Below are 24,930 nucleotides of genomic sequence, written 5' to 3'. Positions count from 1 at the left end.
TCTTCCCCTTTTGCGGCGCTCGTTTTTATGAGCAATTTAAGTAATGTTGTACCGACGTAACCTCAGTGCTGCCCCCTCCCGCATTTGCCTGCAAATATTTAGACAAAATATCTGGGCTCAGGCCCCCGGCCTATTTTGTGGCTGGCCGAAAGGAAGCAAAGCAGAGTTGGCCAAAAAATGGCCAAGAAAAGTGAGCTGGGCTTAAGGGTCGAAACGTAAAATACCCTGTTATAAGACTAAATTATATATTTTAATATCTTTAAAAATTTGAAAATTTAAGAATATAACGTTTTGTATACAAATAAATTTTACAAGACAAACATAATACATTTAAGAAAAGGCATATCTAATATATCAAATATAATTGTTTTTTGCTGTTCTATATATATATATAGAATGTTGCAATAAAATGTTGTATATAGTACTTAGCAAAAAATCCATCCAAATTATAGTACCCCTAGCAAAGGGTATGCAAATCGAAAGAAATGCCTACATGAAGGGAAATTTAACATGTGTTCTGGGAGGATTTTGGGGATGGGTGAGAAGGGATCGACTTGTAGGCGGTATCTGACGAGCTCATCTTGTGGTTTTTAAGTGCTCTAACGGCATGTGCCGCCCACTTTTTTTCCGGCCTCGTGTATTTTTTCCTTTTTTTTTTGCGTTTTTGGTGATTTAAGAAAATTGATGGCTTGCTCTTGACATGACTTGCCAATGGACCAGTGGACGAAACGATGCCGCTCCAAGCCCAAGGGCGTGACAACGCGAAAAAGAAGAGGAAGTCGCACAAGGTCCTCTTAAAAATTCATAGATTTGATTTGCGTGTAGTGCATATAAAGATGTTTGCACAATCCCAAAAGGATTAGAGGATCCAAGCAAGTAGAACAATTTCTTGAAAATATGCTACAACGTCGGGATTTATTTGAGAGTCATAAATGTGACAATAAAAATTGTGAGAAGCCTCGTAAAAAAACACAAGCTTTGATTTATAACACGCTCGACAAGATTCAAACAGGGGAATGTCAGCGAATTAAGTTGAATAAAGATTTTGGGCCGTAGAAAAGCGGCACGTGTCAGCTTTGGTTTTGGTTAAATAAAAAAACAGAAAAATAGTCATTTGCCCAAAAATAATAATTACAAAAAAAAAACTCACCTACATTAAAATATTGTCCTATTTGGTAAATTAATTTATGAGGTCAAGAATATATTAGGTAGAAGCTGGTTTTTGTTCCCTAAAAACCAATAGCTTCAATTAAAGTAAAGCTTTAATATATAATCTTTTCATAATTTTCCAAAGATTGTAAAGCTTTGAAGAACTTTAGAATTTAAAATTTTAAGTTCTGTCTGCACGAATCTCGTCTTGAATATATAGTATATCTCAAGTGTTAATTAAGCTCGCAACATTTGCAATGGAAATTAAGGTTGAGGCATTTCCCCCAAGGAGCCGACTTTCTAACGTTTTTTCGGGCTTTCACAGAGCGGAAATTAGCTCACTGAGAGCCTTCGAATCGGATTCAGTCAACACTTTCAGTTTGATTGCTCGGCAAAAGAGGGGTTCAGAATACCATCACGCAATGCAATTGTGTCAACTCTGTGGCAATCCTCCCTCGTAAAAATAAATAAGAAAAAAAAGGATATTCTTTGACTAGATTTAATTAAATCCCTACAAAAAATAACGAATTTTCAGCATTTTTTTGCCAGCATTTAATTAGAAGAGCCACGCGAAGGGAGTGAAAAGGCAGCACGGCCACGTGGCGTATACGCAATGCGCCAAAAGAAAAACAAAGATAGAAAAGCGAAAGTTCGCAGAGAAATCGGTGTCATGTTAATGACCGATTAGCATGGCGTGTGCACCACCGTGGGCTAAGTTTTTCGGAATGGTTTCGGATGGTGATGGTGATGGTAATGGTGAACTTGGGTGGGCATCGTGAACTGTGACCTGTCGGCTCCACTCGAAACGACCCATCAAACGCACTTCCTTCGGGTGAAAGGTGAGGCAAAGTTACTGCTACTGCTGCATTGTTTAATTGAAAAGCCTGGGGAGAGCAGGAAAATTGGCAACAAGAAAAAGCATTTCGTCTAAGCAATTAAGGAAGGTGCCTTGAGAAATTTCAATGCCATCACAATGGACTTACTAAATTTCATTTGATTTATAAAGGCTAGCCTTGGCCATCCAACCAACTATGGTTAATTTCTTGTGCCACATTTCCTTCCGGTCTTTTGAGCTTTTACCCTGCGAACTGACCCAAGCGGATTTGTCCACATAACAAATTAAAATGTGGCACGCAAAAGGAACGCCCACCGCAATTTTCATCCAACGAATGGGCGTTTCAGCATTTTCGCAGGCATCATCATACCGCAAAATGGAAATTTTTACCGCATTCCAAGAAAGTTCATATATATCATGTAAGTTTTTGGCTTTTTTTGGGGGGTGGTGTTAGGTGTTGTGCGAGTATATACACACACACATATAATGGTTAAAGTAAATTGGATTTCGCTTTATGCAAATTTATGCGCACAGATTGAGTGACATTAATGGATGATGAAGTCGCCAGCCATGACTGAATCGCTCTGCGAAAGTCGGGGTTCGAATGGAGGGGCATTCTTTGTACAAAGGGCCTTGGTGACGAAACTTACTCCCCCGAAACGTGCTTTCGCTATGACCACAAAACCTGAACAACTCAAAACCACCCACTACCCCTCTTAAATACAGAATTCCAGAACAATTGTGGTATGAAAAAAATCTGCAAGTCCTGCAATTGAAAAGTACGGCTATTAAATGCCTTGGAATCAAAAGTTCAGTTGGCCCGAAAAAGGTAAGAATTCTAAGTACCCAAGCTATTGGTTTATAAAAATATCTGTTAAATATTTTTTTTTTAATAGATTTATTGTGTATTCTTTAAATTGGTTTATATATAAATAACATTTTTGTTTTTCTAACTGCTGACAAAACTAAAATTACTCTCTGCCATGGCGAAAATCCAAACAGTTGGTCTAAAAATGGTAAGAAAAAAAATATTGTAATAGTGATATGTAGTTCCGAAAAATTCATAGTTTTTTTTAATCATTTTAAAAAAGTTTATTTTTAAATTTATTGACGTTAAATACTGCTGATTAATGCATTTGCAGGTCAAGAAAATATATTTTAAAAGTACATAATGCTTGCAAATTAGTGAACAAAATGAATATACTCTCTGCCAGTGCCTAAAATAAACATATTCAACAAATTGCAATCAAAAGCTGGGCCAGGGACAAAGTGAATGGAAGAATGTTCGGCTTAATTAGGAATGAACAACGCAAAAAAAAAAGAAATGAATTGTGGGAGGCGGGCTTGTGGAGAGAAGAGCTTGCTCATTAAGCTGTTGTTGCTTTATGGCCATTTAAAACATTTATGGCCAAGAGCGTTTGAATGACAGGTGCGATGGCTGCGGACGACCTTGCTCATTATGTGCCCTCCTCGAAAATCCACCCACCAGTTTTAATTGTGTGTTTACAGGAGCAACGGAACAGCAAGAACAACAAGGACATTGTGATCCTGATTGCCACTTTCCAAATGAAATTCTCACAAGTTAATTTTTAATGCCCGCATGTTTTTTTTTTGCTTTTCTTTAATTTATTCATTTACTCATGGTTTAGTTTTTTATTGCCTGCGGAGAATGGTTGTTTTCTGTGACGAAATTTAATTAGTGCCGTCCACTTTTTAATGTTTTTTTCCTTCCCGTTTTCATTCTGCTGTTTGTTTTGACTTCGTTTTCAGGGTAGTTTTAAAATGAAATTAAAAAAAAATGCCTTGCTAACATAAAACATTTACCAGGCCTTAAAAGTGTCCACACCATAATAATGTCCATTCAGTTATGAAAAATACTGGCAAATTTATGATTCAGCCTGGGACTCAACTGGATTGCCCTTAACTTAATTGGGAGTTTTGCCATGCCCCAAGCTAATCGAATTGGTTTATTTTAATTTGTGTTTTTATTTTCTTTTTGTTTTCTCCTTTTTTTCCAATCTTTTTTTTTTGAAAAGGCGTCACGTTTCAATTCAGCATAGTAAATTCAATTTACGCTCATTACAAATGGCGACACACAGGTCAGACTGCCACGCCCCCTCACTGGGTTCGCGCCCACCTTTTTGGCCTGGCCAAAGGAATGCGTATAAAAAGCACAAAGCAAAAGCGCTTCAAAATGAACCCAAGAAATGTAAAAAAAAATAAATCAAAGAAACCGAATCGGTAAATACGTTTACAAATAAGGATTATTTAATATATTATTTCTTATAGAATTATTTTTTAATTGGCTTGTTCGCAAAAAAAAAATGCAAATCGTAAACGTCAGTCTCCTATATGCAAATAAAGTGTTGGTCAATAAAAGATTTAATGGATTATTAAGTTTTAAAAAACCTGAATGTGTTTTAATTGATCAACAACCGACTATCTATAAATTTTTAATTTAACTAAGTTTATAATTATGTATTAATAACTAAACCTTTTTTTTTTTTTTGAGCTCAATTGATTTAAGAACTTAATTAAGGTATGCAAAGATCCAAGTAAGAGAAAGGAAGCTTCCCGGAATTTGGAAAGGGTATTAATGCGAAAAGAAATAGGTAATACATTTCGAATAAAGACCAAATCAAAAGCAATGAAAGGGAGTCTTGGGTCGCAAGTGGACGGGCCCTTTCGGTCGTTGTGGGGGGTATATAAAATGTAATATAATTACCTCCATTTGGGAGCCCTTCTTGCCCATGGAGCCGCCGCCACCGCCCGCGTGGCCGCCGCTCTGTGCGGCATTCATGGTGGCTTCTGTTCCTGGCTGGCCGCAGATGTATCTGTATCTGGATCTACGGCGGCTAGTATCTGCGGTCGGCTCCTATAAATATTGGCACTGAATGTGTATCTACGTTTGGCTGGCCGCCTTAATTATTATTGTCGGGCGATAAATCCTTCGGACCGTCGGGCTTCTCTTCGACTTTTGCAATTGAAATTAATGTGTAATTCGAGTTTGCACTCTGCATTAAAGTTCGTTAAAAGATTTATTGCATTATTTGAGTTTGGTTTATTTAATTCGGTCGCTTTTGCCGCTGGCTATCTGCTCGTCCTGCACTTTGGCACGCACCGAATTTTGCTTTTTTTTGTAGCCCCCAACCTAATTTTTTTTACACAGAGAGTTAATTTCGTTTTCTTTTCATTTAAATTTAAAGAATAGCTTGTTTAAATATACATATTATATTTTTACGTATTATTATACATTCTATAAGGTGTTTTCTAATTTCTAGATATTTATAAAGATAATTTGTTAAGCCTAAAGTCATTTTTATAAGTGAATATGTGTATATATATATTTTTTCAACATTTTTTTAACAACTTCTGTGACTTTTTAAAGTCCCCTGAAAGGTACTATGGTGCTAGAGATATCCAGTCAGTATTTGCTGCATATTATTGACATATTTTATGGCTGATACTACTGAAAATTCAACTGCTTTCTAACTGTGTAGCTGCAATTTGGGAAAGTTTCACCAGCAGCTCCCTCATGCTAATGATACACAACTAACTGGGGATCGGGCGACCTTTGGGGTGCTGTTCGCTGCTGGGTGCTGCGAATGAGATACTTGAGCACGTCGTCCGCCTTTAATACAATGTCTATGCTTGGCGGACAAGGGAAAACGGAAACTCAAGCTGAAGTTGAAACTTAAATAAGCCAGCAAAACGAAAGCAGAAACAAAAACAACAACAACAACAACAACAACAATGAGGACAGTTGTGTGCGGTTAATGTAACTATATACGGGCACTTGACGTTCTTGCCAACATATCGCATGACTTGTCACCCAGTGGATAGGATGAGCGGTACGAGATGGGAATAATTGGATCTAAAAACCAAGGGGGATGGTGTACTTTAAAACCCAGAATCCGTACTGTGTCAATTGGAAAAAGTGCTGGAAAAATAATTGCTTCTTTCAATGTTCTTTTTTCATTGGGCGACACAGTTTTATACCTTCAAGTTACTAGAGAATGATATTTTACTGTTTGCTTTTAAAAATATACAAATATATAAATATTTCATTCTAATTCTTAGATGTACAAAAAATTATAAATTTTTATAAATATTTAACAGCTTCTCTTAATTATTACTTTAAGTCATTTCTTTTGAATGTCTAGACATTTACTTTACCTAGTAAATCAAAAGCTATGCATATCATTTAACACTTTCACAGTATTTTTATTTAATTTTTATTTGTTTTGGAAACTTGGTCAAATTTGGTACAGGCAACTAACTCAGTGATTATTATGGAAAGTTAGTGGAAGTTTTGCTTGGTTAGACGCGGAAAGTTTCAGAGATAATTCAATAAGGGATTCGCATGCATTTGCTTTAATTTTATTCCATTTCAAAACTTTTCATGGTTTTTTCTTTTTTTTTTTTAAGTTTTCCATTTGTGTGTTAATGCCACAAGATGACAGGAAATTTTAATAAACTTTGTCGTGTGTGTCGGGCATAGAAATGTGTGTTCAAAAGAATCTTTTGGATAGAAGGAGCGGAGTAATAGAAAAAAAAGGGGGAGACCGCACCAGAGACCGGGCCAAAAGTGAAAGATGATGAAGGCAATTTATTCGAACCGAACCCTTAAGCCTTTGATGGGGATGGGATTGGGATTGGGAGTGGGAATGGGAATGTGGGAAGGCCAGACAATGCTCACATATGTGAGAGCTTGCCGAGGGCCTAATTGCTGTTGTTTGTCTGAGCCCTGACTTCGCCTGCTTGGCCTATTAATTTGCCTAAAAGTTGGCCCACTGGGATGAAATTAGAGATAGACCGAATCGCTTTGTTTTTATGCATTTGCTACGTGATTTAATTAGTTGACGCTGTTTGGCAAATTACCCGACGCCCGACTTTTGGCTAATTACCAGGGCATTATTAACATATTGCCATTGGCATTGCTATTTCTATTCCCATTGCTACGGCTATTGTCAAGGAGGAAAAGGACTTGGGTGGATTATAACGATAACGATAAGCAGCAGGCCATTGTGTCTCCATCCGGCTTCTATTTACCATGCAAATATTGGCAAAAGACAAAGTAACAGATAACAAAGCCAGACAATGCCAATTCCCAAATAAATAAGGTGAGGCCAAGCATCAGGCATCAGGAGTCAGCATTCAACGCTCGCCATTTTTTTCGTGGAAGCAGGCAAAGGACACAAAAGGACCAAGGACGATGGCATTTTACGGGCTCTTGGGGCAATCAGCACGCAGCCAAACGAGAGGGAAATCAAAGATTTGCCAATCGAAATTCCTGAGCAATTTGTGTCGACTTTTTATTTCAGCAATCTGTGCACGGATGGCAACAGGCTTAAAACAGTGGCTGGTCTAAGTCCCACAAATCCTCACGAAAGCGGCAAAAGCAACCACACGGCGTGTACTTGATTTCCAGCTTGGCAATCCTTTTTGCCCTGTCATTAGTATTTTATTTTAATTTGCATTTTTCCATTTTACTTTTTAATTACAGTAAATGATTTTGATTTATAAGGCATCAATAGCAGCTCATAACAATCATGTCAAAGGCAATACAATAAATTAATGATATAAATCTCTAAATCTCTCTCTAAATTAATTTGTATGTGAATATAAAATATAATGTTTTTCAGAAATTTTATACCTAATCACTTTTAATAATAGGCATTTAGCAGATACTTGAATTTTACTCTTCAGTTGAAATGATTACGAAATTTATTACATATTAGTCTTGGATTTACTGCTTATATTTATTAATTTAATCATGAATAAACAACATTTTGGTTCAAGTTATTTAATTACTGGCAAAGTCTAACAAGGTCTATTAAATCAGTTCATTAAAAAAAAATTCTCTTTCCCCTTCAAGCTGTTTTTTTTTTCAATTCACTCCCCTCGCTTTCTTGTTATGGCTTTTTTTTATTCGTTTTTTATTGGATTATTTTACGGCTTTGGTTGGCCAATTGTCAATTAAGCAATTTGAGCATTTTTATTTCACACTCACAGAACTTTCGCCTGTACTTGTTTATAGCACCGAAAAAAAAATATATAAAAATACTCAGATGGCCGCGACTGATGAAAGTAATTAAAATTGCATTTTCCAGTAGTTTTCGAAGTTTTCTTTTTAGTTTTTTTTGTTTGTTTGTTTCCGCAAGGCAATGGGCGCGTTCAAGGGAGAATTTCAAACAGCCAACGACGATCGCCGACGAGAAGCGCCAGGATTTAAAAGGAGCAACGAGGACGAGCGACGCGATTTGCGCTCGCGCCTTTTCCGTGCGACTTCGGCGGTGCGACTTCAGCAGCTGGCGTTTTGGGCAGAACTGAGCGAAGACGCTGCGGAAAATCGGGAAAATGGCACACGCACATGCCGCCAGTTTCCATTCGACATTTTCCGAATTATCGCAGCAGCCGCTCGCTGGCGAGCTTTCAAAACATCCGCATCAAAGCTGCCGCCACTGTGTGGCACCCAAGCTTTTCCCAGTCACGTGGAAAACCATAAGGCAGCGCCAGGAAAAATGCGGAAAGCGGCGAGCAAAACAAAATTGCCGAAAGCAAAATAAAAGCGAAATTGAAGACATTGGGTTATCAGAAAAATGTTGGTAAAATGTTTTGAGAAATACAAAAAATAAATCGTTATTTCAGAGTTTTTTTTAACAGAGTAAAACTAAATTCACTTCTGCCCATGAAACTTTTAAAAATCACCCAAATTGGAAAACAAATATCAAAACAAAATGATCACAAAGTGTATAACAATCAACCAAATGGGTAACAAAACAAATTGAATTCCCAGCAATCTTTTCATAACAATTATCAAAGGTTTCTGGTATTGTAAAAATTGTTTATTTATTTAATTGTAGTATTTAATTTATAATCCACTTCAAACAAGAAGGAAAGCAAACTTCGGCAAGCCGAAGTTCATATACCCTTGCAGCTATTGCATTAATTAAATACTTTTGAAAACATTTAAATTATGATTTACTTGAGTATGTGCTAAAAAAAAACATTGAAACTATGATGATTTGCAGCTCAATTATTAGATAGTTATTTTTATATATTTTTATTATTTCTATGGGAGCTATATGCTATAGACGTCCGATTTTGATAAAATTTATACCATAATTCTGAAATAATTAAACATTGCTATATGTCGAAGAACTAAACAAAAAATTAAAAAACAGAAAAGTTATAATTTTTTTTCATTTATTTTTCCGATTGTTCCTATGGGAGCTATATGCTATAGTCGTCCGATTTTGATGAAATTAAAACCGTAATTCTGAAATATTAAACCATTACTATATCTCGAAGAACTAAACAAAAAATTAAAAAACAGCAAAGCTATAATTTGTTTTCATTTATTTTTCCGATTGTTCCTATGGGAGCTATATGCTATAGTCGTCCGATTTTGATGAAATTTAAACCGTAAATCGGAAATATTTTACCATTACTATATGTCGAAGAACTAAACAAAAAATTAAAAAACAGCAAAGTAATAATTTTTTTTCATTTATTTTTCCGATTGTTCCTATGGGAGCTATATGCTATAGTCGTCCGATCCGGCTCGTTCCGACTTATATACTACCTGCAATAGAAAGACAACTTTTGGGAAAGTTTCATGCAGATAGCTTTAAAACTGAGAGACTAGTTTGCATATAAACGGACGGACAGACGGACGGACAGACGGACAGACGGACAGACGGACGGACAGACGGACATGGCTAGATCGACTCTACTAGTGATGCTGATCAAGAATATATATACTTTATAGGGTCGGAAACGTCTCCTTCACTGCGTTGCAAACTTCTGACTGAAATTATAATACCCTCTGCAAGGGTATAAAAATAGGTTTCCTTTAATATAAAATGTATACATATTAAAAAACAACGAAAACTTCCCTTAAAGAGTACGACGACAGAACGTGCCTAATGAGGTCGGTTTATCGTGACCCTACTTTTAAAGTTTTTTCCCTCCTGCATTTCTTTTTTGTTAAAGTTTCGACCGCGTCATGTCAGCGAATGCGATGAATGAAGGATGCAGACGATGGACATTTAACAGAACAAGCATTTTGAAAACATTGGTGAGCACAAAACATCATAAAAATGAATCAGCTCTTCTGTCCCCGCAGAAAATAACTTTTGGTGTGCCTTGAGAGGGAGTTCTGTTATTTAAGTTATTTAAGAAATTTATTTTTATTGAAAAACATTGGCCTACACGAGAAATAACAGAACATATTTTTTTTTTCAATTCCCTGTAATTATATAATTATTAAGTTAACTGAAACTTTTATTAATCTAAACGTTAGTGATGCAATTTGTTTGTAAATTTGATTTTTGGGCTGCAATCATTGGGATAATTAATTACACGGTTTAGCTTTCTTATACCCTCGTGGAATAATAAAGTCGATTACCACTCATTTCCCCATCGCATACGTGTCCCTATTTGTGTGTGTTTTTTGGGACCTTGTCACAGGAATGAATAATGTGCACCTGGGCGAAAGAAGGGCGTGCTTGGAAGATGGGATCTGAGCCAAATAACCAACCCCTTGGAGGACCGAGGGCTAACCAAAGCCGTTGATCAACCGCCGCTGTTTGTTTGCTTGGCTTGACTTCGCGTCCATTTAGCATATTTCATGGTCCTGCGTCCTGCTTTCTGCGTTTTGCGCCATGAAAAATCCTTTATGGCAAGTGAATGGAATAAGCAAGCAGCCGAGGGCAGCTGAATGAAAGTCATTGCCTACATAAACAAAAAATACGAAATGCTTTCCGCTCGCTTGGCTTTGCCAACTTTTTCTTTTCAACTAATGTCTAATAAGCAATTTACCCCTTTGTTTTTTGCTGTCAATTTAACGATTTTTTACAAATGATGCTGGCCACGTTTTTTTTTATGGCGAAGTAACTGGTATCTGGGTAAAAAGCAAATACACAACCACGTGAAAAGTGAAAACTCAGCAACAGGCCCCTGGCCAAAAGTCGAAAAAGTCTAGGGGGTCATAAATTTTGTTTTGCCCAACAGCTTTTCAATGCCATTTTTCGAATGCAGTGAAAAACCACACGCACAACGCTGTGCAACGCTGCGTATGCTTAACGCTCCAAAGCGAAATGATTTATGTGCTGCACAAGAAACACAAAAAAAAGAAGCTAGGGACCATGAAAAAGAAAGTCGGAAATGGAAAATAGGAGCGGTAAACTTGGTGTTTTGAATATTTTTAGCTTTTCTTGAGGAACTTAAGCTCCTTAAAGCTTCTCCGGTTCTTTAGGTTGATTATAGCTTTTCGGGCAGAATTGGATTAAATTGAAAAGACTTTTAAGCTTTAAGCAATGCAACTATTGTAAACTTAAAGCTCGCTTTTAAGGATATCAGCTTTTAAACTTCAACTGCAGCTTTTATTAACAAATAGTCGGCTATACTTGGGTTGAATTTAAATTTAAAAAAAATAAAAGAATTATTATTCTATTGTGGATTTTAGGCTATTTATAAGGCCGTGCATCGTTGAGTTTTCACTAATTATCAATTAATTATCCTTACGAGCTTATTTAATTTAAATTCAAATAAATACTTCAATAATTTAAAAAATGTTCATTTGAATAAATTTTAGGAAAACACGATGGTCTTGCTTTTTATTACCTATTATCTAACAGTATAAACTTTTGATTAATTTTGTAGTTCCGAACGCCTGAAACAAATCATCAGATTTTGATTCCCCCACATTTTACTGCTAATTGCCCTCGCAAGTATGAGGGTTGGCCATTTCAAATTAAAGTTTTAATGTCACTGAACTATAGCTCCCCACTGGTGTGCGTTTCCGTGGTCGTGTTGTCGTTTCAGGAAAAAACATCAACTCCCCAACGACGACTGCCACCAACTGCAGCAGTTTAATTACAAATTGCAGGGAACTCGTCAAGTTGGGCAATTACAAAATGGAGGGGCGGACGAGCGGACTTAAATCAAATTTCTGGGGGGCCAGCGAGCATAAAACTGTGGGGAAGAATGGGTAAAGCTTACACACAGAGAATTATCTTCCCTAAAAAGGAAATATATGTACAGGAATCTTAAAGCGATAATAACCAAATATCTATCCGTATTGTTTAAATAGGTAAAATAAAGAAATAATAATAACAATAATAATACTTAAAATAATACTAATACAAAATGAAATCTTAAAATATATATAGCTAAAGAAAAATGAAATTATATTTTAAATTTCTAAAAGTTAGGAAACATAGTTTCTGATATTTTATTAAATATTATATTTGTTATTAATAAATAAAAAAATATTTCAAGCAACAAGGATGAGGAGATAAAAATCTGTACTTTTTTTTGTAAGTCATATTTTCTAAAACTAACACATGAATTTAACCCCAAATATTTTATGTTTTACCATTCTGCTGGGGCATAAAAACATTTTGGAGTGCAGCTTGTTGTTGGGCGGTGTATTTTCTATGAGCGGGTCTCAGCAGCCCCCTCCACACAGGGTATCCCATAACTATCCCCACTTTCACCACCACCTGCAGCTGCACCATCATCGTCTTCATCATCGGGCACTTGTCTGCCGCTCTTGTGTCGCGTTTCTATCTCTATCTCAATCTCTATTTCTATTTCTGTTTCTATTTCCATCCGCGCCGGCATCCTTTCCATACTTTCCATCCTTTGGCAGCTTCCGCAACGCTGACGCACAACGGAGTGTTATTATGCACTGCTACAAACAATCTCCATTGCTAAGAATTTTGTATAGCTTCTGGTTTTGCTTTTATATTTCACGACATTAATTTATTTTATAATATTTTAAAATTATAAATTAATTGAGTATTTTCGTCAGTGCATTACAGGTAGTTTTGCTTTTATATTTTTCACAAACCGATATATTTTTCATTTAATATTTTAAAATTATAGCTGCGTATTTTCTTCAGTGCATTACAGGGTCGATTTAGAGGGCTGGTAAGCGTCTTACTTTCCGCTTGCGTAGGTGTTTCGCTCGTGGCCATCTTCTGGTCTTAGTTTGCCATTTTTCTTCATCTTTTGTGAGCGCTGATGAATTCGTAAGAAGCAACCCTCGACACCACCACCCCCCGGCACCCACCCATGGTTGCACCTTTGGGGCAATCGTGCGCAGGTTGTAAACAACAGACGGGGACAAAACGAATGGCAACAAAAACCGCAGCAAGTGAACATTTCAGAGTCGCATCACTGATGTCAAATGCAGCAGCAGGAAAATGCGGGCAAATCAGGGAAAACAGAAGAAAATCACCAGGAGTTGAAGCCACCACAAGCCGCAGGAATGCAAACTGGCGACATTCCGGAAGGGAAGCCACAAGAGCCCGTGGAATCCATTGCTTGCCATAGATTAGCAGGGCAGCCGTAACCGGTAGCATGTTTATGGCAACCACAAACAAACGATTAAAGTTCCAAGAAATTATGTTCAATGTGCAAATGACAGATAGGAGTTAGGCACTCCTCATAAACATTGAGCATTTTCAATTCACAATTCATCCATATAGAACTGCCTTTAAAGTCTCCGAGATCAAAACTACAAAATATGGCCACGATAATAAAAATGATCTTTGTCTTCTGGCTAATTGAGCACTTCCATTTGGGCCAAGTGTATCACATCGAGGGTTCTGGTGTGGGCTTGGGGCACCTAAGGCCCGGGTCGTTCAAGCAGAAGAAACAAAGGAGTTGGGGCACGAAGGAGTTCCAGGAACATGGCCCGTACCAGTGGCAGTCGCAATCGGGCATCTGTTCGGCCGAGAACGTTCACGATGTGAGATATGAAAAGAGCGGTGGCTCCAAGAGTACCAAGAAAGTGGTCAAGGATGAGGACGACGACGAGAATGCCGATCCTGCGGCCATTGGCCAAGACGCAGGCAAACAGGATGGCAATGACAAGGTCTTTGTGGGCAGACTCTCCTGTTTGCTTAGTGCTCTCCAGAAGCACACCAATGCCATGACCGATAACTTAAAGATCCTGCAATCGAGCTTGTGCAAGGTCAAGGGCAAGGTTAAGGACAAGGTCAAGGGCAAGGTCAAGGGCAAGAGCAAGGTCAAGGGCAAGAGCAAGGTCAAGGGCAAGGGCAAGGGCAAGGGCAAGGGCAAGGTCAAGTGCAAGGGCAAGGGTAAGTCCAAGGGCAAGTCCAAGGTCAAGGGCAAGGTCAAGGGCAAGTCCCCAGGCAGCACTTGCGGGAAAAGCAGCTTTAACCCCCTGCTCTCGGGACATCCCAAGGCGAAGTGCTCACAGAAACCGAAGGCCGTTGCGGACCAAAAGCATTGTGCTCTGGATGGCACTGCCACCGAGGAGAGATCGAAGGCATTGGGCTCCAACACCGGTCTTGGCGATCGACGAAAGCCCGTTTCCCCCCTTTTGCAACTCATCCACGGTTCAGCCCATCGACAAACGCACTTAAAGAACCGCCAAGACATCACTTTTTCGGCGGATAAAAATCAGTTGCAGTACGAGGACTACGATGCCAAATTGAGGAATCTGATGGCCAATCGGGATGCTATCGACAGGAACGTGGCGAAGCTGATGGGCCCAAGGCAGAAGGAAAGCATATAACATCTTAACTTTACTTTAAAACGTTACTATACTCTAAAGGCGATCAGACAAAGGTTTCGTAGTAAAGCGCAGTAGTAGCTGACCAAACAACTTACTAGTTGAAGATCTCTTGAAAAGCAAGTGGTATACATTGTTTTCAAACTTTTAAGAAAAAAATAGATCCAAAAAACTCAAAAACATGAAATCATGGTAGTAAAGCACACTCCTGTCAACTGATTAACTCGACCTTGTTCAATCGAGTTGTATCGTAGTAATCGCTCTGTCAATTTAACCAAAATGACTTCCATGTCTCTGTTGATAATTATTTACGTTTTTATGGTGATTGGCGGCATCTGGAATGCCGAAGGAAGATACCGCTCCAATAGACGGGACTTCTTCAATTACGACGATGGAAGAAGCGTCTTTGATGAAAAGCCGGCTTACAAGAATTTAGACGGGGACAAGTACTACGAGGATTTGCAATTCGGAATCCACTGGCAACCGCAATACGGCAATGATGAAGATCCCATGGATGAGCCACTGGACGCCGATGACTTGGATCCAATGGACCTGGACAATGGCTTCATCGGGAGGAAGAGAAGTGCGCAGCTCAAGTCTGGGCGAAATCGGGCCAAAACCTGGTCCATGTTGGCCAAGAAAAACGAAAGGAATTGAGGCAAGCTAGACAGATCGATTTTGACGAGGAGACGAACATCGTTAGCATTAGGAAACCAATAGTACTTAAACGCCAATACACACATTTCCCAAAAAAATCTTGTATTGTTTGGACGACCTTTTTCATTTCTTTCGATAATTGTTTTCATTGTTCACACAAATACACTTTAACACCTCACCATTTGTTTTAATAGTTATTGGGGTAGGTCCAGAATGAAAACGGAAAAATTTTAATTGGGAAAATTTCACTAGTAAAAAAAGCGTACTAATCCAAATATTTTACACTCTATTTAAAATAATTTCCATCCATTGCGGATTCAGTTATTTTCATTATGCAAGTATTATTTTTTTTCAATTATTTATTTGACTATTTTCGGAATGATTTTAATATAAGTAAACTTATTTTAAAATCAAACCTTATGGAACTTAAATAAATTGCATTTAATTCAAAAATGAACTTATTTAAATCTAGTACTTAAAAATAAAGGTCAAATATTTTATTATTAAATTTTGTCATTTAATATTTATATTTAAATTAAAAATTAAATTTTTATTTTTGAATTCAATGTTCACATAATTATTTGAACTATACCATTTTGTTATCAGTGTTTTAATGGTAAAACAAAAATGGTTTTTAAAATCAGAATATTCCATATATTGAAAGCTAATTAAGGATCTAAGCTCAGATTTTTCAATTTTATAAAAAAAGGTATTGTAACTTTAATCACAAATATTTAACAGGAGCTTAAGTATGTTCCGAAATGAAGAAAATTAGTAAAAAAAATAACGAACGAGCTTATGTAATATATAGTTAAATAAAAAAGTAAACAAATTTCATAAATATTTATTAAAAAAATATTAAACTATTTAATGCTAATTTTTGTTACTATTTCGAGCTTAAATTGTTAAAATTTTAGGGAATTTTGCTTTAACTTAAAGACAAAATGTGTGTTCATATGCGGGGAAACATTCAATTTGTTGCTTAACTCTCTGCCACATCATCGAATCGAATCAACTTTGACTGATTTTCCTGTTGAGTCAGCTGGAAGTTTTCGCCTGTTTCCCGCCCGATTTTCCTCCCTGTTCTTTTGTGCCGCCGATTGTCGAATGTCGAACCAAATCGGAGTTGGGAAACTTTGGCGGAGGTGTCAGAGTCAGTCAATCATTCAGTGCACCCGGCTGCAGTCCCTTACTTCACCGATTTCTGGCTGAGTTCTGTCAAATTAGTGCAGCCTATTTCAGTTGCCACAACTCGCTCTATTCCTGCCACACCTCCTTTACAACCTCCGCCCACCAAGGGTGTCAAAGTGAGAGTGCGGAAAAGCTGGGAAATTGTTTCAGCTTGTAAGTGATTTTTAATAGGCCCCTTAAATACCCTTTAAAACTAAACATTTTTAAATTACTAAAAAAAGTAAATATTTTGTTAGAATTTATATCATTAAATATTATTTAAAATTTTGAGCAAACTCAAAAGATTTTGAAATACAATATGTAGCAAAATCTTAAAGAAAATAAATATTGTAAATTTTTAATGACAGAAAAGCAAAGTATGTACGGACCTTTATAAAGAGTAATTTTCAACTTTCACCGAACTTGTCTCTCTGCATGTGTGTGTGTGTATGTGTGCTTGCCTTGCGAATGTGTGCGTGGGCATATGGCATGTGTGAGAGGTTGTGGGTTTTCTTATTTGCAAACCGCTTGTCGCTCGAGTTGCCTCAAAATAGCTCAAAGCAATTTTCAAATTGTTTTCACAATCACAACGAAATCGATTTGCAAATATACACAGCCCCCCCCCCGAAAATCCACAACAAGTGCCACGCCCTTTTTGGTCCAGCCAGAACATGTCCTGCAGTTGATGTTCTTCGTAGCTACAATTATGTCCGGAGCGTAGTTAAAATGTTTATGGCCTACTACGTCAAGGATACGCAAGATTTGTTCCTCGGATTTTCGGCGATTTATTTCCGCTGATAAAGTGCGATTTGAAAAGCGATTTACACAAACAAATCCCTCCTTTGTCCGCCCAGCAACTGATTGGTTTTATGGCTATGTCAATTGTTTTGTCGCCTTTTCTTTCTTTGATTTCTTTTTCTGTTTCTCTGCACATTTTTATTTGGGGCTTTGTGCCGTACTCCGCTTGCCCTTTTTTTCGGGCGTTTTTCTTCTTCGGCGGCATGGGTATAATAACTTATCGAGGGCTCAACGCTTGGCTGGCTAAACATCTACAATTTTCCTGTCGGTTTTTATTAAATTTTTGCGCCCGCGACGTTTAATAAACGAGAAATAGCTGGCATAGCATCGCGCCACATGGCGTATACTTGATGTGTCAAGCGCGGGCAGAGAAACGAGCGAAATGCGAAAACCGCAGCTTAAATGCCAGTTAAAAGAGGAACGCAGGACGCTATGTGGGCCATGTCGTCCCAAACTGAATTATGAATGAACAGAAAGGTGGAAAAAAGCGCCAGCTGCAGCCTCGAAAACTAAGAGAAAAATTTGACGAAAAATTAACATGTGTACATGTGTTATTTCTTAAGCAAATTGGTATGCTAATTATTTACCTAATATCTCATGGTAAGCCAAAAATCTTGCAAAATTAAAATTCCTATGGCAGTTTAAGCCTATAGCTTAAGAAGAAAGAAAGAAATGATTAATTTGTTCTGTATTTTCATCATTTATTTTTTTTTTGGCATAAAGAACTTAAAGTATTCAAAGTATTCACGAAAATTAAATGCAGTATCTTTGTGTTGTCACTTTTCAATTTCTTAAAGAATCGTAAAATTTCCATCTTTTATTAAGATAATAACGCATTTTCTTTTAATATTTAATAACTTTTAGTTACTTTTCAATTTTTTTTCAATTTTTTGTGATTTTTGTTAAACAACAATTACAATACAACAAAAAATAAAAAAATAAAGGCAGCATTTTATTTTATTATCTATTAAATTGAAGGATTATCTTTATTTTTGAACAGTGCTGAATCAGAATCCTTGCCTGCCTTGCACTTTGCACTTGTCTCGGCAAGGTCAAAAGGAGGAAGGGTGGTGGGTGGGTGCAGGGGCTTGGGTGGGTTACAAAAAAAGTGGGGGTGTGGATTCGGTGGTCCCCGTTTGCTGCTGCTCTGAACTTGAATTTTGTCAGACCAAAAACAGATGCTCGCTGTCTGCTAAGTCGGCTTTAATTATGGCAGACAACACTTTGCACGCTCCTCGCAGGGAAAATAGGGTGTTGGAAAATAGGGAGGGGTGAGGCTAAAAAAATATATATACAGGTCTTCATTTACCGCCGTGCAATTAGAGGCGAGGCTACAAATTCTTCACACGCGCCGCACATAAATTCGCTGGCCAAGAAAGAGACACACGCACTAGCACACAGGACCAGTGAAAGAGACAGCGGCAGGAGGAGACCCCCGCTGGAGAAAGAGATGGATACAGTAAGACAGAAAGAGAGACAAAGAAAGCTGGCGACAAGAATTCCTCGCATTCTGAGCCATATTTTCCGCTATTTATTTAAGGCCAAAACTTTTCCCCTCTCTTGAACAACAAGTGAAATATGATGCCTACGCCTTCGCGCCTTACCTTTGGAAAAATAGAACCAACCCAGCCCCAATTTGCCATATATATGCGGGCCGACATAATCATATTCATGACAATATAATGGCATCGTTAGATAGGCACAGAAAAGTCGCTTGCCTGGAAGTCCTAGGCAACCGCAGAAGTCGCTTTCATTTCATTTTTTTTTCGCCACTCTTCGCCAACGGCTGTCCATTAGCCAAGTCAGCGGGTCCGCCAAAAGTCGGTCTATGAGGGGGGAGGGGGCATACCTTTACCCACAGGAGCAAATTCATAAATTCAGCAGGCACATTGAGCCTGTAAAGTTTTCCGCTGCTTTCGCACAGGTATCTTAATAATTTTATTACCACCCCATTTTGGCGTACTTAATAACTTTAAACAATAACGACAGGAATGGAAAAGAATGGCTATTATTATGAATCAAATTGAGAAAGGAAGTTCGAAGAAGTACTTGATAATTTGATATGATACCATACGAATAAATCACTTTCCCGGTGAATCTAATAAAACAATTTCCTTGACGGTAAAAGCTTAATAAAAATCAACCTTAATATATATATTCGGATTATTTAGCTTTATTTAAAGTAGAGATTTTCAATGCCCACACTTTATTCACTCCTTTTGCTTACGATTTCTTCACACTTCCCAAGCACTTAAAATATTAATAATGAAAAATATTTCGTATACTTACCGAATGCTGCTAGATGAATTTTTTTTTCATTATTTTTTTTTTCAAACATTTTTTTTTTTGTTATTTTGTGGGGGTATTTTTGGTTTTAGATTTTTTTTTGTGGTGACACATATACACATAAGTACATACATATATATATTTCGGGCGTGTGTGTGAGTGTTGTGGGTGTGTGTGCGTGTTTTCGAGGTGTTGGCGGGGGGGAGTAGAAGAGAAAAAGAAAAAAATATATAAATTCTTTCATATATATATATATAAATATTTATCAAATGATTGCACATTTAGCATGATGAGATTTATTCTTTATATTTTTCATTTTGTGGAATTGCGTGAAACATGAGACGGGGCTTTGTTGTAGTGTGCGTGTGTGTGAACGTGTGCGTGTGTAGATGGCATGCAGGAAGCTAGAAAGAGGAAGACTATGGTCTGAAAAATACACTAGAACAACAAACAGCGAAGGGAAATTTCTAGGACTTACCTGGGGGTCAAAAGTCACCGGCAAAAAGGAAATCTAATAAAACGAAAAAGCTTTTGACAGGCAATCAGGGGTTGCCGCTGGCAGCTGTTAAACGCCGACATCTATTGATTTTGACAATAAAATATGCTCTAAAAGTGAGATTTGCACCCCTTTTGCTGTTTCAAAAAACCAACCAAAACAACATAGAAAGATAACGTCGGCAAACCGATGTTTTTGTACCCTAACCAAAAGCTTAATACTTCTTTTTACAGATTTCATTACTATAGAATTGGTCTAATTTAAGTAACTGATAATTTCGTTTGGTTTACAGACAGATCAAGAATATATATACAGACTAAATGTCTGCGTTACAAGCTTCTGGTCAAAAGTGCAATGCCCTGCGAAAGCTTATACAAACAAAAAGGGGTGAAGAACCCGAAACTTTATTCGATTGTTTGGCCCTCTGTTTCAGTTTCAGTTTCGTTTTCATTTCCAGTTTCATTTTCATTTTCCGTCTCAGTTCGCCTGTTGCCAACCAAACCGAATGTCACGTTTCGTTTTTATTTCAATTTGCAATGCGAGCTGGGAGGGCCCCACAAATCTGATTTTGAACTCAATCAAGCGTGGCGGGCCTCAGCTAACAGTTACGGCTACGCCACGCCCCCATTTACGCCCCGCCCTCCGGCACGCTGTGACCAGCGGAAACCACAGTTGTGCAGGTTAGTTGCAAAGTAATTGAACAAATAAAACTTATTTAATTCCACTAAAGTAAACAAAATCAAGAAATAAATATAAATGAAATATTATACTCAGCTTAATAATTAATAATAAATTTTGTAAACAAAAATAAGTTCATTCTTTTTCGAAAAACAAGAATCAAAAATTTTTTTTTTTTTAATAAAATAATAGAGTTCTTAAACATTTTTGACTCCAAACTATACATTAATTTAAGTCTTGCGAAAGATATGTAAGCTTTTTTTCCAGTTTATTTTTTAAAATGTGTGTGTTTTAATTCAATAACTGATTTGCTGCGTATTTTAATTTATTTTTAACAACAAATAACAGCCGTAATTGGCAATTTCGCTACACTGTGGCCGTGATTTAATGCATCGGCATGCGTTCTTGTCCCTGACAATGGCTTTGGCTGGACTCTGGTCACTGCCTGTGGTCACAACGTGCAGTGCATTTGATTCGATTAACGCCGTGCAGTTGTGATACCATTCCCGATCCCACTTACAAATGGCAGCCATTTGGGTGGCCCTAACAAATGTACATTCATCATCCAGCCAACTCAATCATTCATGTGCATCTCGTATCTGTTAGATACTCAGCTCGGTGCGGTCACATAACCATGGGCCATTGGTTAGTTTGTGGGGCGACTTTGCCACCCACATTGCAAATCAATTTGGCAAATGGCAAATATATACCATATAATCCATGGCCAATATTGCGAATCAGAAATCATTGCGCTTCGATTAAAACTGTTTACCCATCTTGTAAACATTTCTATAACACGCCTTTTGCGGTGCACTGGTTACTGGGGGTGGGGTGGGGGTGTGTGGCTGCCTGTCGATGCACAAGATTGCAGATTTTCGATTTCCTTCACCAACACACTCACACATTCAGGAAACCACATGAGCGCACAGGCGAAATCGTTTTCCTTTTAATATTTTCCCATTTGCTCGAATCACAAGAAATGTGTGGTCTGTCGTGGGAAGACTTTAAAACACTCTTAAAATATACTAATATCTCCCATAAGTGTTTCGATTGGTTTTTGTATTTCGGTTTTAAATGGGCTTTCCTTATTGTTACTTTTTTAATCTATTTGTAATTTAATTTAAATAAGCAGAAGCTTTAACACAAGCTTTTATTTAATCTATAACTTTTATTACGTGTTGCTGGTACAATTTAGTAAAAACAACTATTAAAAATTATGAATACAAATTACCATTTTATAAAATGTTTATTTGATTGCTAGGCTTTAAGTATCAAGCTCAAATACGGCGTTGATTCCATAGAATTTATGCAATAATTGTGCAAATTTGTATGAATAGCTGGCAAATTCTCGAAATACCAGAGCACTATGACAAAGTGAGTTCCCGATCAATGAAAGCCGCTTGGAAAAAGATGGGGAGAATGCAACTGCATCGCCTTTTTTTAATATCCTTCGTCGGAATAAAACCCAATCGAAAAAACCCCTCCTTTCCACGACACATGTTCTTTTTACACTTTTATGGCACATAATCAAATGGTTGGATTTGGCCGTTTAATGAGCTTGTTCCCCATCAACTAAGGCGAGCACACACACACTTACTAAATGCTATATACGGAAGACATAAAAAATATCAAATTACCACTGAATGGCAAACTAAAAAGTCGTGGCGACCGGGGGTTTTCTGAGCTGGGGGTGCTAATCCCCTTTCGCTATGCAGTTAAATTTATGTCCGCATTTTATTGGTTCTAAAAAAATTAAGGAGAATGTCGGCGGGAAATGGGGAAAAGCAAAACATGCACATCAAATTGGTAGATGGGCAGTGAGATATGAACAAGAGTCCAGGCAAGAGCTTTATTTTTAATTTGATTGAATTCCGTTTCGTTGAGGTTTTAATTAAAATGAAAAGCAGTAAAACCCGAATTAATCGCAGTTGCTGTTTGGCTGAAGCCACTAAACCATTTTGGAATATTCATAAAATGTTTTAAACTAGCCCTTTTGCGGCTTACTAACTTATCATATTTTTCGATTATTTAATTATATCATATTTTGTATAACAAATATTGAAATATTGTACAAAATATAAAATTTGGTTTACCTTGTGATTTTTTAATACAATCTTTTATTTAAAATTATTCATTAAAAACATCAATATTTTATTTTGCGTTGTATTCTTTAAAAAACTTTAAAAAAAAAGTTACATATGGGAACAATTTATTTTTTTTTTTTGCATTTCTCATATGAATACATAAATCAAGATCTAGCAGGGGACTCCAAGCGAGAGCGTTATTTATAATTTGATTGAATTTTGTTTCGTTGGCCTTTTTAATTAAAAAGGGAAATGCAATAAAGACCGACTTGCACTTAGTTTCAGTTGTTTTGTGGCTTTTTCTCCGCAATTTATTTGCTCGCTTACTAACTTTCTGCAGTTGTGGAAAAGCTAAAATGGAAATTGTGTGCATTGTGTTGAGGGCGGCAGTCGGCAAAACTGAGAATTCGGAAAGCAGGGAACAAGAGCCAGCCGCTTAATTAACATTGGGACCAAGTTGTTGCCGAGTTGGCCACATCAAAGCGGAAAACTCCCGTTATCAGTTGAGGTCTTGGTCGAATCGACACAAAGTTGGCAAGAGTAAAATGATATTTTTGCCCATTTTAGCTAGCAGAGAGTTTGTCAATTGCCGAAAAGACAAGGGAATAATAAATTGCCGTTGGTTAAAGCTTCTGGTTTCAATTAAAGTTTTCCCCGAATCTTTCAGTCGTTCGAATACGGTAAATAAAGATGATATTTAAAGTACATACAAAATGATTGGTTCGTAGAAACAAATGAAAATACAATTTGTAAGCCATTCCCACATCATGATTAATTCTAGTAAAGAAGCTCGGATCGAAAAGGTCTTAAAACCTTATTTATAAAAACGTAAAATAATTCTGTGAAAATGTGGTCGGGCAAAAGCCACAAGCTATCGCATATTGTGATATTAAAATCAGATTTATTCATTAGCATGTTCAACTGAATTACTACTACTATTTTACCTTTGTCTCATTTGTGGTCACCTCACTTTCGTCGACGATGTTGTGAATGTTCAGAACCATTTTGCATTTGCACTAATTTCATTCGACATTGGTAATTTGATTAAGTTGTAACGTTTCGCCGGATGAAATTGAATGAGAATGTAAAGCTTTAACCAAGCCGGTCGAAAGGCAACTAACTGGCCAAAAACGCAGTTCATTCAAATAAATAGCAGATATACAAATGTATATCCATCGATACACCTCCGAAATATGTATAAGCGGAAAAAAAGAGTTAGATGGGGAAATACTTACGCTTTCGGTGGGAAACTTAAGCCTAGGCTTCAATGGCTAAAGGTAACCAATGTATTTGTTATATTTATATATATAGGAGAAAGTGAGAGAGCTTGCAACTACTTTTTAGCTAATGACAAAAATTGTGTGAGCAGAGCAAAATAGCAGAGGAAGTTTTTGTTATATATTTTGTATTGTTGATTGTTGACGCCCACTAAAGCCGTTCCAACTAGTCAAAGTATTTGAGTGGTAAAGTGTGAACGGAAAAAAATAGAATATTGGAAATCGAAAGCCAAGCTAAATATTTGTCTAGCTAAAATGCAAAAGGCAATGAAAGTTATGCGTTTCAGTTTGGTTTGCCTTCATTTTTTTCATTTTATTTTATACCCTTGCAGATTTTATTCAAGCCAATCCTTCTTTAAAATTTACAATTGAGCAAATTTATTTATTTGAATTTAAACGTAGATAAGCTAAGATCGCATACCTTTTTTATCTTATTTTTTATTTAACAAATTTTTTTTTATTTTCAGTGTTCTCTTTAACATACATACTTATTAACGTATATATATATATATATATATATATATATCAATTTTTTTTAAAGATTTAAAAAAATCTTTTAATAGCTTTAAAATTTTTCTTTGGTTTTTGAAATACTAATATAACTTAATAGAACTTAATTCCTTAGTCTTGACAATTACATTTGCATTTATATTTATATTTATTAAATACTATTTTATTTTAAAATGTAATTTAACAAAAAAAAAAACTGCCCATCTTAATTTTCTTTTAATGTTAATTTTAGGCTGAATTTTCGTTGGTATATTTTTCCGCAAGGGTATTAAGAAATACGAGTTCTCTGGTTTTCGGAAGTTGGTTTATCTTTTTTTGTTGGAGTGAACATCACGCACTTTGCTACTTAGTGAGGGGAAAATAGTCAATGTTTTTGTATGTGGTTTTTCTGTTTGTTCGGATGAGGGGCGGTGGGTGGTGATTCATGGGCGACTGGG

General features: G+C 36.9%; 2 protein-coding genes across 3 annotated transcripts in view; one reads left to right on the top strand and one right to left on the bottom strand.

Annotated features, from left to right (window-relative positions):
* Positions 1–24,930, bottom strand: part of LOC128265389 (inactive dipeptidyl peptidase 10) — a 111,637-nt gene that overhangs the window by 47,295 nt on the left and 39,412 nt on the right. The gene's annotated exons all lie outside the window — the stretch shown is intronic.
* LOC128265390 (uncharacterized) lies at positions 13,443–15,372 on the top strand. Its single transcript, XM_053001373.1, has one exon. The coding sequence runs from the start codon at positions 13,524–13,526 to the stop codon at positions 14,538–14,540; it is 1,017 nt and encodes a 338-aa protein (XP_052857333.1). The 5' UTR covers positions 13,443–13,523; the 3' UTR covers positions 14,541–15,372.

The sequence above is a fragment of the Drosophila gunungcola genome, unplaced genomic scaffold (genome assembly GCF_025200985.1).
Source record: "Drosophila gunungcola strain Sukarami unplaced genomic scaffold, Dgunungcola_SK_2 000117F, whole genome shotgun sequence".
Lineage (NCBI taxonomy): Eukaryota > Metazoa > Arthropoda > Insecta > Diptera > Drosophilidae > Drosophila > Drosophila gunungcola.
Note: the sequence above shows the minus strand (reverse complement) of the source record. Positions and strands in the feature narration are given on the sequence as shown.